Consider the following 13,130-nt stretch of genomic DNA (forward strand, 5'->3'; position numbering starts at 1 on the left):
TGATCTATAAGGTGTAGTTGTAGCTTAGTAATTAAATTAGCACAATAATATCACAACACAGTTACGTCCTCTTACAATGATGTCAGCATGATTGCGGTATATGGCATATAATGCCTCCAGTATGTATATACACCCGGCTACTCACCCCTATGATATAGGGGAAGCTATACAGTGCTATCTGCACTTCATGTTATTTATTAGATCACTGTTGTCACTTTTCTTCTAGTAAAAGCTGCTTTTAAAGGAAGTGCTGAGGATAAATAAATGTCTATGACAGTGTGTATGGGCAGCAGTAGCAGCAGGACAGCCTTGACATCTCCAGGCGGGCATTCTGTGGGTGTAGCCTCCTACTCCTCAGGGTGGGAGCAGGGAGGGGTTCACTAGGAAAAAAGGGGATCTCGGACAGCAGCAGCAGCGACCACTCGGCTGAGCTAAATGCAGTATATACGGGCATATACTTAGGCGGGAAGGCTCCTGCGGCTCCCTTATACAGACTGCTAGAGATAGAAGACATCCCTGAGGTGTCCAGGCCACAGACAAACCCCTGCACCGAGGGCTCAGCGCCGTGGGCTGTCTGCATCCCCCCAGGCTGGGGGTCCCCGTGTAACTCGATGCACGCTGCTAATGCTCCCAGTATATTGTCCTCTCTTGTTTATGAAGCCTCCACCCACCGGCCCACCCTAGATTTAGCAGATCACGTGATCCCGGTAAGTCATTTGCAAGTACAACAGTTCTCTGTGTGCCCCCATTCATTTCCTGAGAACTGCATTGAGCAGCTGAGGGAGTCTCTGTATGTGTATGTGTGTGTGTGTGAGAAAGGCACAGAGAGGGGATTCTCTATAAGGCACACGAAACCCTTTCTACTGCTCTGCAGCTTCTACTCAGGTCTGTGACTCTTCCATTTCTTACCAGTACATGCATTTACATCTGTGCCCGAACACAGTCATGTTCTGTTCTCCATACCTGTGTCATCATTGCACTTGTCACTGACCAGATCAATAAGTGACAATATTGTCTTCTGCTGATCATCTGTCATTATGGTGCTGGGCATGGTGGAAACTTGCAGATCTGCTCATTTGCATCCTCTGTCATCTGGGGACTGGGTAGCCTTAGCTCTATGGGGTCACCAAGGGCTTAGTACTTTCTTGTTGTGTTTTGGAAGAAAGTGCTGCTGACCTGCTTGTCATAAGCACCCCTCCCTCACCCCCCCCCCCCTACTCATCATTGTCTGCATGGTAATGATGTAGAACTGTCACTTGCCTCATAAAAGTAGTCAGAGGGCTGGCCTATGGCAGTAATTCTCTATTAAGGTGGAGGTGGTCTGAGCTGACAGCTTCTAAGTTTGCATGTTGATTTAGCATGGTCTTCTTAGGAAGCCAGGACTATACAAAGAGCAGCTGCTGTCCTGGCTCTATAATGAGACCACCGAGGACTGACCCTGTCACATTAGTTGGTGGCACTGTGGATTTGCTGAGAAAAAAGTGTTAGGTGCATCTGATCTGTGATCTTCCTTTGTGTGCACAGAGGCTGCTTGTGGCTTTCCTTCATAGGGATACAATAAATTCTGTGTATTTTATGTAGCTGATATTTATTTACTATGTGTATGTTTGTTTTATCGAAATGTAGCCACATTTATTTCAAGAGATGCATAAATAATCCTATATGCAGAATTGATGCTATTCTAACTGTTACTGTGTAAAATTCTATACTGATGCACTGAAAAAGTAAATTCTGTATAATATAGGAATATAGTTTATATCATGTGCTGCACACTGTTATGTTGTTATTGTTACAATGTGGCTTCTTAATGATCACTAGTGGCTAGCATATAAAAATGACCACAGCTTTATCTGCATGACTTCAGCCTTGTGGTGACATCATGCATATCATTTCTAATATTCATCCAAGGACGTATTTTCCAGTGCGTGGAGTTGTTGGTTTGCTTTGCTTTGTAATTACTGACGTAATGTCAAAGTTAGGCATAAAATAAGAGGTAGAAAAACATTGGATGGTGTGGGGAGTGACTGAGCCCCCATCTATTGTATATAGCGTACAAAGAGCCATTACAAGGCAACGGACAGTATCTTTATAGATAGCAAACCCTGCCACAGTACATAGCCCTGGCTGATCACCTTAAGTGTTAGCTGCTTATAGTCAGCTGCTAAAAGCTGTGTTCAGTTTGAAGCATTAACACAGACAGAAATCTGTAATCTGGATAAAAGGACATTTAGCATAGCTGCTTGGTTGGAGATATTTAAAGGCTGCCTGTGTGTTGAATGGATATTTAGTAGTCTTGACTAATGATCTGTTTAGCAGCAATAGCTATTGGTTATAAGATTGTTTCCTCTCCATCATTTGCTCCTGTCATGGAGAAAGAAAAGAGCCATTTACAATACAGGCATGTGCAATGCTAGTCCCAACACAGACATCTGTCACTCAGGGAGACGTCACCGGGCTAATCCATTGTGACTTCTGCATTCCTCTTTCTCCCCGCTTTTTACTCAGGTCTGTGTCGTCATGGATCTGTTACTATATCTGTATGTGGTGCAGAGCCATGTGACGGGTTACACATTCTATTGCATGCACTGCTGTAATGAATATAAAAATCCAACATTGCACTGGAATCGCTTGGAATTTCTTCAACAACGTGTGTTTGTTTACAAGATATGGCTGCCTTTTAATAGGGACAATCTTTTGTGAAATATGTTTGCCTGCCATATAATTGCAATTTTAATTTTTCAACTTTTATACGTGTGTTTTTCTTTACTAGAATCCTTCAATAATAGAAATATGTTGACACTTGAAAAGAAACATCCATAGTTGCAGATGTTTATACATTGTTTTTAATCTAACGTCTGGATAACTATTGGTTACATACATTTTCTGTGGCATTTTTTTATGTTGGTATGGACAAGAGATTATATTTTTAAGTTAATATGTATGGAATGGAAAGATGACCAATATGTTTAATACTATTTTTAGAGAAATTTTGGTTATATCCAAATACATTTTTTGTTAGGTATGTATTCGCCATATCTGCAGGGCTTGTGGACGAATTTAAAGGGGTGTTTAAGGTATTTGATTAGTGATGACTTCTTCTTAAGATAAGTCATCAATATCAAATGTTCCCTCAAAATTTCCAATGACTAGCTAATTCATGGACCTACCAGTGCTAGAATTCTACAGTAGACAAAGCCTGAAGCAGATGACTCCATCCACTGTGTAGTGACTCTTTGTACTTACTGCAGCTCAGCTCTTCTGCCAGTGAATGGGATCCAAGCTGGAGTAGCTCAACACTGCAGTTACTCAGTGGCTGAAGCAATGTGCTTCCATGAATAGGAGCTAAGCTTCAGTAACCTGGCCCTATCGCTAGACCGTGGATGGATCAGTCTGTTTTCAGCTCCACCCACACTATAATTCCAGCTCTCTCCGGATGAGCTGATTGGTGGAAGTAGTAGGAACCACTTATCTCGCTGATCTGATATTCTTGATCTATCCTGAGAATAGGCCATCAATATCAAATACCTGGAGAAGAACCCTTTAAATTTCCCTAGATTAGCCCTTTACTTCCTGGCTTTCATAGATGAAATGGGATTTGCCATTAATAATAATATATAAGAGAAATATTATACATTCAGTTCCCTGATATGTTTCTTATAGAAACCTAAAGGCATGTTGACACTATGCAAATTTGTTGCAGAAATTTCTGTGATACATAGTCAGTTCCTCATATCTGAATGAGGTTGTGTCTGCAGCATCTGCATGAATTTCTTCAAACCCCATTCAAATGAATGAGACAGTTGCAGACATTTTTGCAACAAATCTGCTGTGTGTAAACATAACATAAATGTAGGGCTCCACTTTATAGAATAAGGTCATTTAAGACTGCTAACTCGTGAGAACTTTAGTTTGAGGTTACAAGGTTTCACCTACTGCTCACATCTGTACAATAGTACAGGTAGTAAGAAACAGTGTAGTAAAGACGTAATGTAATGCAGTGTAGTTACAAATTTGCAGATGTGTAAACTTAAAAATACTGTTTAGAGGACGAATTCTACCCAAGTGCAAGCGACTTTCATATAGGAACAGTACTAAACCACACTAAATAGTAAAAATACAAAAAGTCTACTAAGGATATGGTTTACACCATAGTGTTAAGTTTTGCAGCTAGTGCACATTAGTATCTCCGGTGTTGCTGACAGTTGTGCAGCCACATACAGTAGGCCTGAGAGCTAAATGTGGCTCCTGTATATTGCATTATATTAACAATATACATATGATTAAAGGAGTATTATTAATTTAGTTACAGGTATCTTCCTTTTACATATTCAGTAGCACTTTACAGATTTTGTCATCACTCAATGTCCCCAATAGGACTCACAATCTAAATTCCCTATAAGGCTAAGGCCCCACGTAGCGGGCCACAGCAAAAAAAAGCACTGCGGGAAAAACTATGGCGGTTTTTGTCGCAACATTGTTTACAGAGACTTTCTACTTCAATTAAACCTATAGGGAAACCAATGGTGTTTCCATAGGCATAATACACATGACAGCATGCCCACTGCATGTATTTTTCTGCAATGTGTGGATAGGATTCACTAGAATCGCATCCACTATGTAGGGACTGTAAAACACCTTTTTTTTCCCCGCCATGTGGGGCCCAAGCCTTAGTATATATCTTTTCAAATGTAGGAAGAAACTGGAGTAACCCGAGGAAACCAACACAAGCACAAACATACAAACTACATGCACATGTTGTCCCTGGTCGGATTCAAATACAAGATTTCAGTGTTGCAAGGCCACAGTGCTAACCACTGAGCCACAGTAAATATTATTTAAGCGTCCCATTGCCCTATTCAATTACACTTGACCAAGAGCTATGTAACGTGTATGATGAGTTTAAGTGATGCAGAAAACTGATGTATATGGTCCTGTTTGTCAGACACTTCTATAGTGTGATAGTTGTCTTATTCTTTAAAATATGTTCAATCTTCTCAAGTAGATATTTCTGTGATTTGTTTTACCAGCATTATGAAGTTGGTAGGGCAAGCTGCCGACATTGACTCCTGCTCTGGCTTTAATTCCTTCATAAATGGCTGACAGCCATGGTCAGTCACAAGCAATAAAGGTCCTGTAATTGGTTTAAAAAAATGGGATTGAATTCAAGAAACTATTAATGAAACCAATTATACAATATTAATAATGACTTAAAAATTTTATTTATTTTATTGTAGATTGTGAGCCCCATATAGGGACCACAGTGTACTTTTTTCCCCCTCCTATCAGTATGTCTTTGTAGAATTGGAGGGAATCCACACAACAGGGGGAGAACATACAAACTCCTTGCAGATGTTGTTCCTTAATAATTTTATGTTGAAGTTGGAGTCATTAACTTTCTTCTAAATTCAGCCAAAATTGGTCCTGACTCCAACTCCACCATTCTGACTCAACAGACCTGTTTTTTTTTTTTTCATTCAAGAAAATTCCTATCTAGGGTTTATGTAAGTGTAATATAACTGTATCAATCAATGTTTTGTACACAATATGTAATGATATGTTGTTAGGTGGGTAGCAGATGGTGAGAGCAAGTAAAAGGTTCATTTCTATGGTTGCGCAGTCCATCTCCAGATGGATAGGGCAGTAATTTTCAGAGTGAAAGTCAGTTTATTAGAAGGAGAGGGAAACTTCCTTATATGAGCATAAAGAGGCATTTCTCTCTGATAGGATGTATGACAAAGTTTCTTTTAAGCACTTGTATTATTTGTACCATTCATCCATGCAAAATTAAAATGACAGGGCCTATTTCAAGGGATAACATTTGACAGGCAAAACCAAATAATAACATAAATGTTACAGTACTGTGAAGAGACATTGCACCATATTCTTAGTTTTCCCCTGCTATTGAAGTGGAATTAAACAGAATTTACAGCCAAATGTAATAATGACATGTTAGGACTTGCATTGGTTGAACTAATCTGTCCATGTACTCTTGTTAAAGGGGTTATGTAGGGAATGAAAACTTTTCATGGTGTATTCTCTGCACTTGATAGCCATCCTAAAGATGAGGGCACCCCATTTATTAGATTTGCAGAGTGCAGCAGGTGTGCCAGGAGTCTCTGTGCTCAAGCGTTATGCTGACATTGTGACTCTCGGTCCCATGACCCACTCTGCACTACTCTATATAAAAGCAACAGGAGAAGAGTGGATTCAGTGCACTCAAAAAGACCTGGAGTAGCAGCAGGGAGGGCTAAGTACAGGGACTTATGCTCCCCCTCCTACTGTCCCCTCACAGATATGTTGGCCATATTTTGTCTTGTATAACCCCTTTAGGATTGTGCGTCACACAAGCACTATCCTGTTTTCAATTAGCAATTAAAGGTAACATAGACACAGAGGAACAGAAAGAACCATTGTAAGGATCTGTTTGGAGTCATCTTGCATGACAGTGTATAGTTACATGTGAACATGTTTTCTATAGATGGAGTTCCCTGGTGTTCCAAGTATCATCCTATTAATATTATAAATGTGAAAGTTTGTGAGTTTGGATGATTGTGGGTTTGTGTGTTCGGATGTTTGTTAGTCAATCACGCAAAACCCGCTCGACCGATTTGGCTGAAATTTTCCACAAACATAGTTAATACACCCCATTGCGCAATAGGCTACTTTTCATCACAATAGCGCACATACGTTTTTCCCAGGACCCCCACAAACCCCAAACTCACACCACCATCTCTGCAATCTCACACACTTTGGACCATAGCAAGCCACAAAATTCACATTCCCCCCCCCTACAGCCTCGCCCCTAACCCCACACAATCACATATACATATACTTTACCACTTTGCCCCTCAACTTAAAGAGGACCTTTCACCACTTTTGGGCACATGCAGTGTTATATACTGCCAGAAAGCTGACAGTGCGCTGAATTCAGCGCACTGTCGGCTTTCCCGATCTGTGCCCGGTGTGAAGAGCTTACGGCCCGGTACCGTAGCTCTTCTATGGTCAGAAGGGCGTTTCTGACCATTAGCCAGAGACGTCCTTCTGCCTCGCGGCGCCAATCGCGCTGTGCTGTGGAGTGGGGAGGAACGCCCCCCTCCCTCTGCTCACACAGCTCGTCCGTAGACTAGCATTATCAGGAGAGGGAGGGGGCGTTCCTCCCGGCTCCACAGCACAGCGCGATTGGCGCCGCGAGGCAGAAGGACGTCTCTGGCTAATGGTCAGAAACGCCCTTCTGACTGTAAAGCGCTACGGTACCGGGACCGATAGCGCTTTACACCGGGCATGGATCGGGAAAGCCGACAGTGCGCTGAATTCAGCGCACTGTCAGCTTTCTGGCAGTATATAACACTGCCTGTGCCCAGATATGGTGAAAGGTCCTCTTTAAGGATACTCCAGGAGGCTCTCTTTAACGCTACTGAGCAGCCATGTTTGCCAACCCCCACCTCTATGACAATCCGCGACACCGCCCACCCATGTCAATACCCCTAGGCGGTCTAATAAATGCAAAAAAAAAAGTTTAAAAAAAGTAAAAAAAAATATTAAACAAAAAAAAAGGATTAAAAATTCAAATCACCCCCCTTTCCCTAGAACACATATAAAAGTAGTTAAAAACTGTGAAACACATACATGTTAGGTATCCCTGCGTCCGAATTCGCCCGCTCTACAAAGCTATACAAATATTTTTCCTGTTCAGTAAACGCCGTAGCGGGAAAAATGGTCAAAAGTGCCAAACCGCCGTTTTTTCACTGTTTTGATACTGATAAAAATTTGAATAAAAAGTGATCAAAGCAATAACATTTCCTGAAGATGGTAGAACTACAAAGTACACCCAGTCCCGCAAAAAAGACGCCATATACATCCCCATACACGCACGTATAAAAAAGTTATGGCTGTCGGAATATGGCGACTTTTCAAAAAAAATTTTATTAACAGTTTTGGATTTGTTTTTAAGGGGTCAAAATGTAATTAAAACCATATAAATTTGGTATCCCCGGAATCGTAACGAAACACAGAATACAGGGGACATGTCATTTTGGTTGCACAGTGAACGCCGTAAAACCAAAGCCCGTAAGAAAGTCGCAGAAATGCATTTTTTCTTGAAATCCACCCCATTTTGAATTTTTTCCCTGCTTCCCAGTACATTATATAGAATAATTAATGGCGGCATCATGAAGAAAAATTTGTCCCGCAAAAATTAAGATCTCATATGGCTCTGGGAGCGGAGAAATAAAAAAGTTATGGGGTTTAGAAGGAGGGGAGTCAAAAACGAAAATCAAAAAATGCCATCGGCGGGAAAGGGTTAACTTCAAATACCTCTGTCCCAAAGTCACTATGTAAAGTTTCTCACAACACTGTATATATAGCAGCTCAAATACAAATTAACTTCAACACAAAAGTCTCACGTATTCTCAGAATTACAGCAAAAACAAGATACAAACTTACACTTCATATCCCATACCTTATACACACTACGAAAACCTTACCCGCGCCTGTATATACCCACTGCTACAATCACCGCAGACGAAGTCACGGGTACCAGCTAGTAATTTATAACTGTAGATTTACACTGTTCATTTTCCATAGAGACTTCATCGAGAATTTATGTAGCATCTTCCTAGTTCTGTTCTATAGCTAAGGGTACAATGAGTACGTGAAGTACATAGTGAGACTGGGGTACAGGTATTGCAGAATGGCCATTATTGTTAATATTTGAAATGTTTTTTTCCTTAAACCCCCAATTTTTAATCAGCTCTGTAATAACTGACACGTGACATCGATAAATCAGTTTTTGCTTCTTTGATTTCTTTCTAGTATTGCTGCTGTTGTTCTAGTCTATGTGACTGCTGAATAACAGGCTTATTGTACCAACAGACACTTATTGCTATTATTATGTCTACAAACAACCTAGAAATGTGAAAATCTGCGGCATGCACCACAAAAATTGTTACTGAATAAAAGTGACACATCATGGCTAGAAAATGTGCGTTACATGTAATGTAATATATACCGCCATTTAAAAATTTTGAAGAAGTGTTCCCTATTTAGAACTTTGGCCAAAACTAAAAAGCTATCTCTGTCTGGAGGATGAGGCACACCTATGCATCCATATATACAGCCCATTGACACCAGTAATATGCTGTATAATACCTAATATCCAGGGTGTTAGTAACATTTAAAGATAGCTGAGGCAATGGCTCCATCTACATTAGTGCCTTGGTTGAATTAGTAGTCACCTGATCATCAGCCCCCTTGATCTACTAGTTATGGTCCTCTACTAGTTATGGTCCCTGCACAAGTACCTCGCTAGTATGTTTAGTTTTGCTTATACAGTCCTATGAAAAAGTTTGGGCACCCCTATTAATCTTAATCATTTTTAGTTCTAAATATTTTGGTGTTTGCAGCAGCCATTTCAGTTTGATATATCTAATAACTGATGGACACAGTAATATTTCAGGATTGAAATGAGGTTTATTGTACTAACAGAAAATGCGCAATATGCATTAAACCAAAATTTGACCGGTGCAAAAATATGGGCACCTCAACAGAAAAGTGACATTAATATTTAGTACATCCTCCTTTTGCAAAGATAACAGCCTCTAGTCGCTTCCTGTAGCTTTTAATCAGTTCCTGGATCCTGGATGAAGGTATTTTGGACCATTTCTTTCTACAAAACAATTCAAGTTCAGTTAAGTTTGATGGTCGCCGAACATGGACAGCCCGCTCTCAAATGATCTGAAAACAAAGATTGTTCAACATAGTTGTTCAGGGGAAGGATACAAAACGTTGTCTCAGAGATTTAACCTGTCAGTTTCCACTGTGAGGAACATAGTAAGGAAATGGAAGAGCACAGGGACAGTTCTTGTTAAGCCCAGAAGTGGCAGGCCAAGAAAAATATCGGAAAGGCAGAGAAGAAGAATGGTGAGAACAGTCAAGGACAATCCACAGACCACCTCCAAAGAGCTGCAGCATCATCTTGCTGCAGATGGTGTCACTGTGCATCGGTCAACTATACAGCGCACTTTGCACAAATAGAAGCTGTATGGGAGAGTGATGAGAAAGAAGCCGTTTCTGCACGTACGTCACAAATAGAGTTGCCTGAGGTATGAAAAAGCACATTTGGACAAGGCAGCTTCATTTTGGAAACAAAAATTGAGTTGTTTGGTTATAAAAAAAGGCGTTATGCATGGCGTCCAAAAAGAAACAGCATTCCAAGAAAAACACATGCTACCCACTGTAAAATTTGGTGGAGGTTCCATCATGCTTTGGGGCTGAGTGGCCAGTGCCGGCATCGGGAATCTTGTTAAAGTTGAGAGTCGCATGGATTCCACTCAGTATCAGCAGATTCTTGAGAATAATGTTCAAGAATCAGTGACGAAGTTGAAGTTACGCCGGGGATGGATATTTCAGCAAGACAATGATCCAAAACACCGCTCCAAATCCTCAGGCATTCATGCAGAGGAACAATTACAATGTTCTGGAATGGCCATCCCAGTCCCCAGACCTGAATATCATTGAACATCTGTGGGATGATTTGAAGCGGGCTGTCCATGCTCGGCGACCATCTAACTTAACTGAACTTGAATTGTTTGTCCAAAATACCTTTATCCAGGATCCAGGAACTGATTAAAAGCTACAGGAAGCGACTAGAGGCTGTTATCTTTGCAAAAGGAGGATCTACTAAATATTAATGTCACTTTTCTGTTGAGGTGCCCATACTTTTGCACCGGTCAAATTTTGGTTTAATGCATATTGCACATTTTCTGTTAGTACAATAAACCTCATTTCAATCCTGAAATATTACTGTGTCCATCAGTTATTAGATATATCAAACTGAAATGGCTGTTGCAAATACCAAAATATTTAGAACTAAAAATGATTAAGATTAATAGGGGTGCCCAAACTTTTTCATAGGACTGTATGAGTATCTGAACTGAAGCAGCTCTGCAAATAGTTTATTAAGACTCTCTTACTGTATTAGGTTCTGTTCACATGGGGAGTGGAAGGGCGGATTTTAGCACTGAGACTGACGTGGGGAGCCGCGTCATTCTCGGGCCAAAATATGCCTGCCATGACTGTCGCGGCTTTCAACAGTCGTGTCTTCCCCCTCCGGAGTAGGCTCAAATGAATGGGCCAACCTGGAGGTTGCTGCCGCGAGGAATCCGCTTGAAGAAAGGGCAGCTCGCTTCTTGTTGCTGCATAGACCATCATTGTGAGGGAGCGGATTATGACTTGGATTCCGCGCCATATTCCGCCCCCTCTGTGCCCGTGTGAACTAGCCCTTATGTCTACAGCTCCTATGCAAACCTTTGTCTTTCCATGGTTATAGTCTCCAAAGAAATCCTGATCTGTTTGATCCTGTAGTCGTGTATTTCTGATATCTATTTCTCTGCTACTATTGTAGTTATTGGAAAATCACAGGTTGGCTTAGGAGCTGTGGACGTAAAACAGTGGAAGAGTTTTACCCTGTTCAGAAGGTTTTTTTTGCTTCTTATTTAGAGGCACTGGGGCAGTAACACAAAGTGGTTCATATCCTGAAAACAACTGTGAATAAGTAAATGCTCATTTATTGGTTATCCTGCTAACGTATAGTAGTGAGTGAGTATTTTCTAGTAATTGCATTACTGTTATTCAATTGCTTTAGGGTCAGCATAGTAAAGCGCTAAACAGTCTTTTACCAGGCAACATGGAAGGCCACATGATAATGTGAAGCTTTTATCATAGCAGGATATGCAAGCTACCACATCATAATTGCTTGTCTGTAAAACCATAATGCATCCGGGTGTGTATCTGTGCTCATTGCCATTTATTATAATGGGCTGTGTGAAATCATTGACAGATAACTGTGCATTTGTTATTGATCTGCTATGTGTTTATCTCTACATACAACACTGTTCATGTATAGTAGAAATAGTGAGTTTAAGGACGTAAGCGGAGAAAGCAAGAGGAGATCTTCTGTATTATATTACCAATGCTATTCTTCCTAGGTTATACATTTCACTTTCTTCTATTTACCCTGCTGCTGGAAAGATATCTATTTTTAGGCCCGCTGACCTATGTCCTCTGAAGTTTAGCTTGTTCTTTGTCCTACTTAAGTTCATTTAGTTGCATTTATACAGAAATATGCATAGTGTGGCAGGGTACTTTCTTCTTTCACGGAACCCTTGTGTTTCTATAGTTGAATATAGTATTTTACACATGATATTCCAAATTGCTGCATTATTAATATTACTTCCAGATAAACTAATAGTGACCGACTAATCGGAAGTAAAGGCCTTTTGCCTCCTGCCTATAGTGAAGTGGAGGGTCACAGACAATTTTAGACTACTGAATACCACAATAAGTGTATTAAAGGGATTGTCAATCAAACAATCCTAAATTATAAACATTCAGTAGGTTGTACAATAGTAAAAGAAAGCATACACATCTCTCACCGCTCCCTACTGTTCTGGTTCTGAATCTCCACTAACCTTACTTCCTGTTGTCTCTGGACACAAAGGAATTGACTGAAGATGTCCTTTTAGTCAGTCATTCTTTACACTTCACTTGTCTGTGCATGGTCACTAGGCAGTGTACAGAGCTTTCTGCTTTTTAACTACAAACACTGCAGATGCAGAGACTGCAATGGTGGATTGGCAGGGGTGCTAGGTGTTGTTCCCCCACTAATTTGATATGGGTGACCTGTCCTAAGGAGAGACTAGTGATATCTACTCTTGGCCAACCACTTTACGCGAACTCACCCTTAGTTTATGTGCGTGTACACATTGGACTGCCTGCTGGCTTTCTGAAGAATTGATTGGCTGAACAAAAGTATAGAAATGATCCTTGAATCAAGAGCTTGTCGGTTTGCCAATATATATCTGCCTGGCAAACTTCAAAATCACTGTGGTTGAAGACACAAATGAGATTATGAAATGTGTTCAAGGCGTGTGTTGTATTGGTCTTGCTTCAGAGAACTTTAAAAATAGTTCTTTGGGCTGTATAAAGTATATTGTGTAGCTCACTGACTACTTTCTGAGGAGAGATGATAATGTGAATTGGAATTGAAGAGGCATAGTGCTTTTGCCAAACTTCTGTCCCCACATTCTCATGATTTGTGGGAGTAGCGGCAGCGAGACCCAAACTTATATTAT

At 40.7% G+C, this 13,130-nt stretch overlaps 1 protein-coding gene across 3 annotated transcripts in view; it reads left to right on the forward strand.

Moving 5' to 3' along the window:
* Positions 1-559: 559 nt before the first annotated feature.
* Positions 560-13,130, forward strand: part of KLF12 (KLF transcription factor 12) — a 152,507-nt gene continuing 139,936 nt past the window's right edge. The window contains exon 1 of one of the 3 annotated variants that reach the window (XM_075265422.1): positions 560-885. Coding sequence is in view for 1 of the 3 variants with exons in the window: in XM_075265421.1 (XP_075121522.1) it covers positions 2,408-2,505 (98 nt within the window). In the remaining 2 variants the exon portion in view is untranslated. Of the gene's footprint in view, positions 886-2,283; positions 2,506-13,130 lie in introns of those variants that run through there. The other 2 variants (XM_075265423.1, XM_075265421.1) reach the window with 2 other exon arrangements.

Source organism: Leptodactylus fuscus, chromosome 2 (genome assembly GCF_031893055.1).
Source record: "Leptodactylus fuscus isolate aLepFus1 chromosome 2, aLepFus1.hap2, whole genome shotgun sequence".
Taxonomy (NCBI): Eukaryota; Metazoa; Chordata; class Amphibia; order Anura; family Leptodactylidae; genus Leptodactylus; species Leptodactylus fuscus.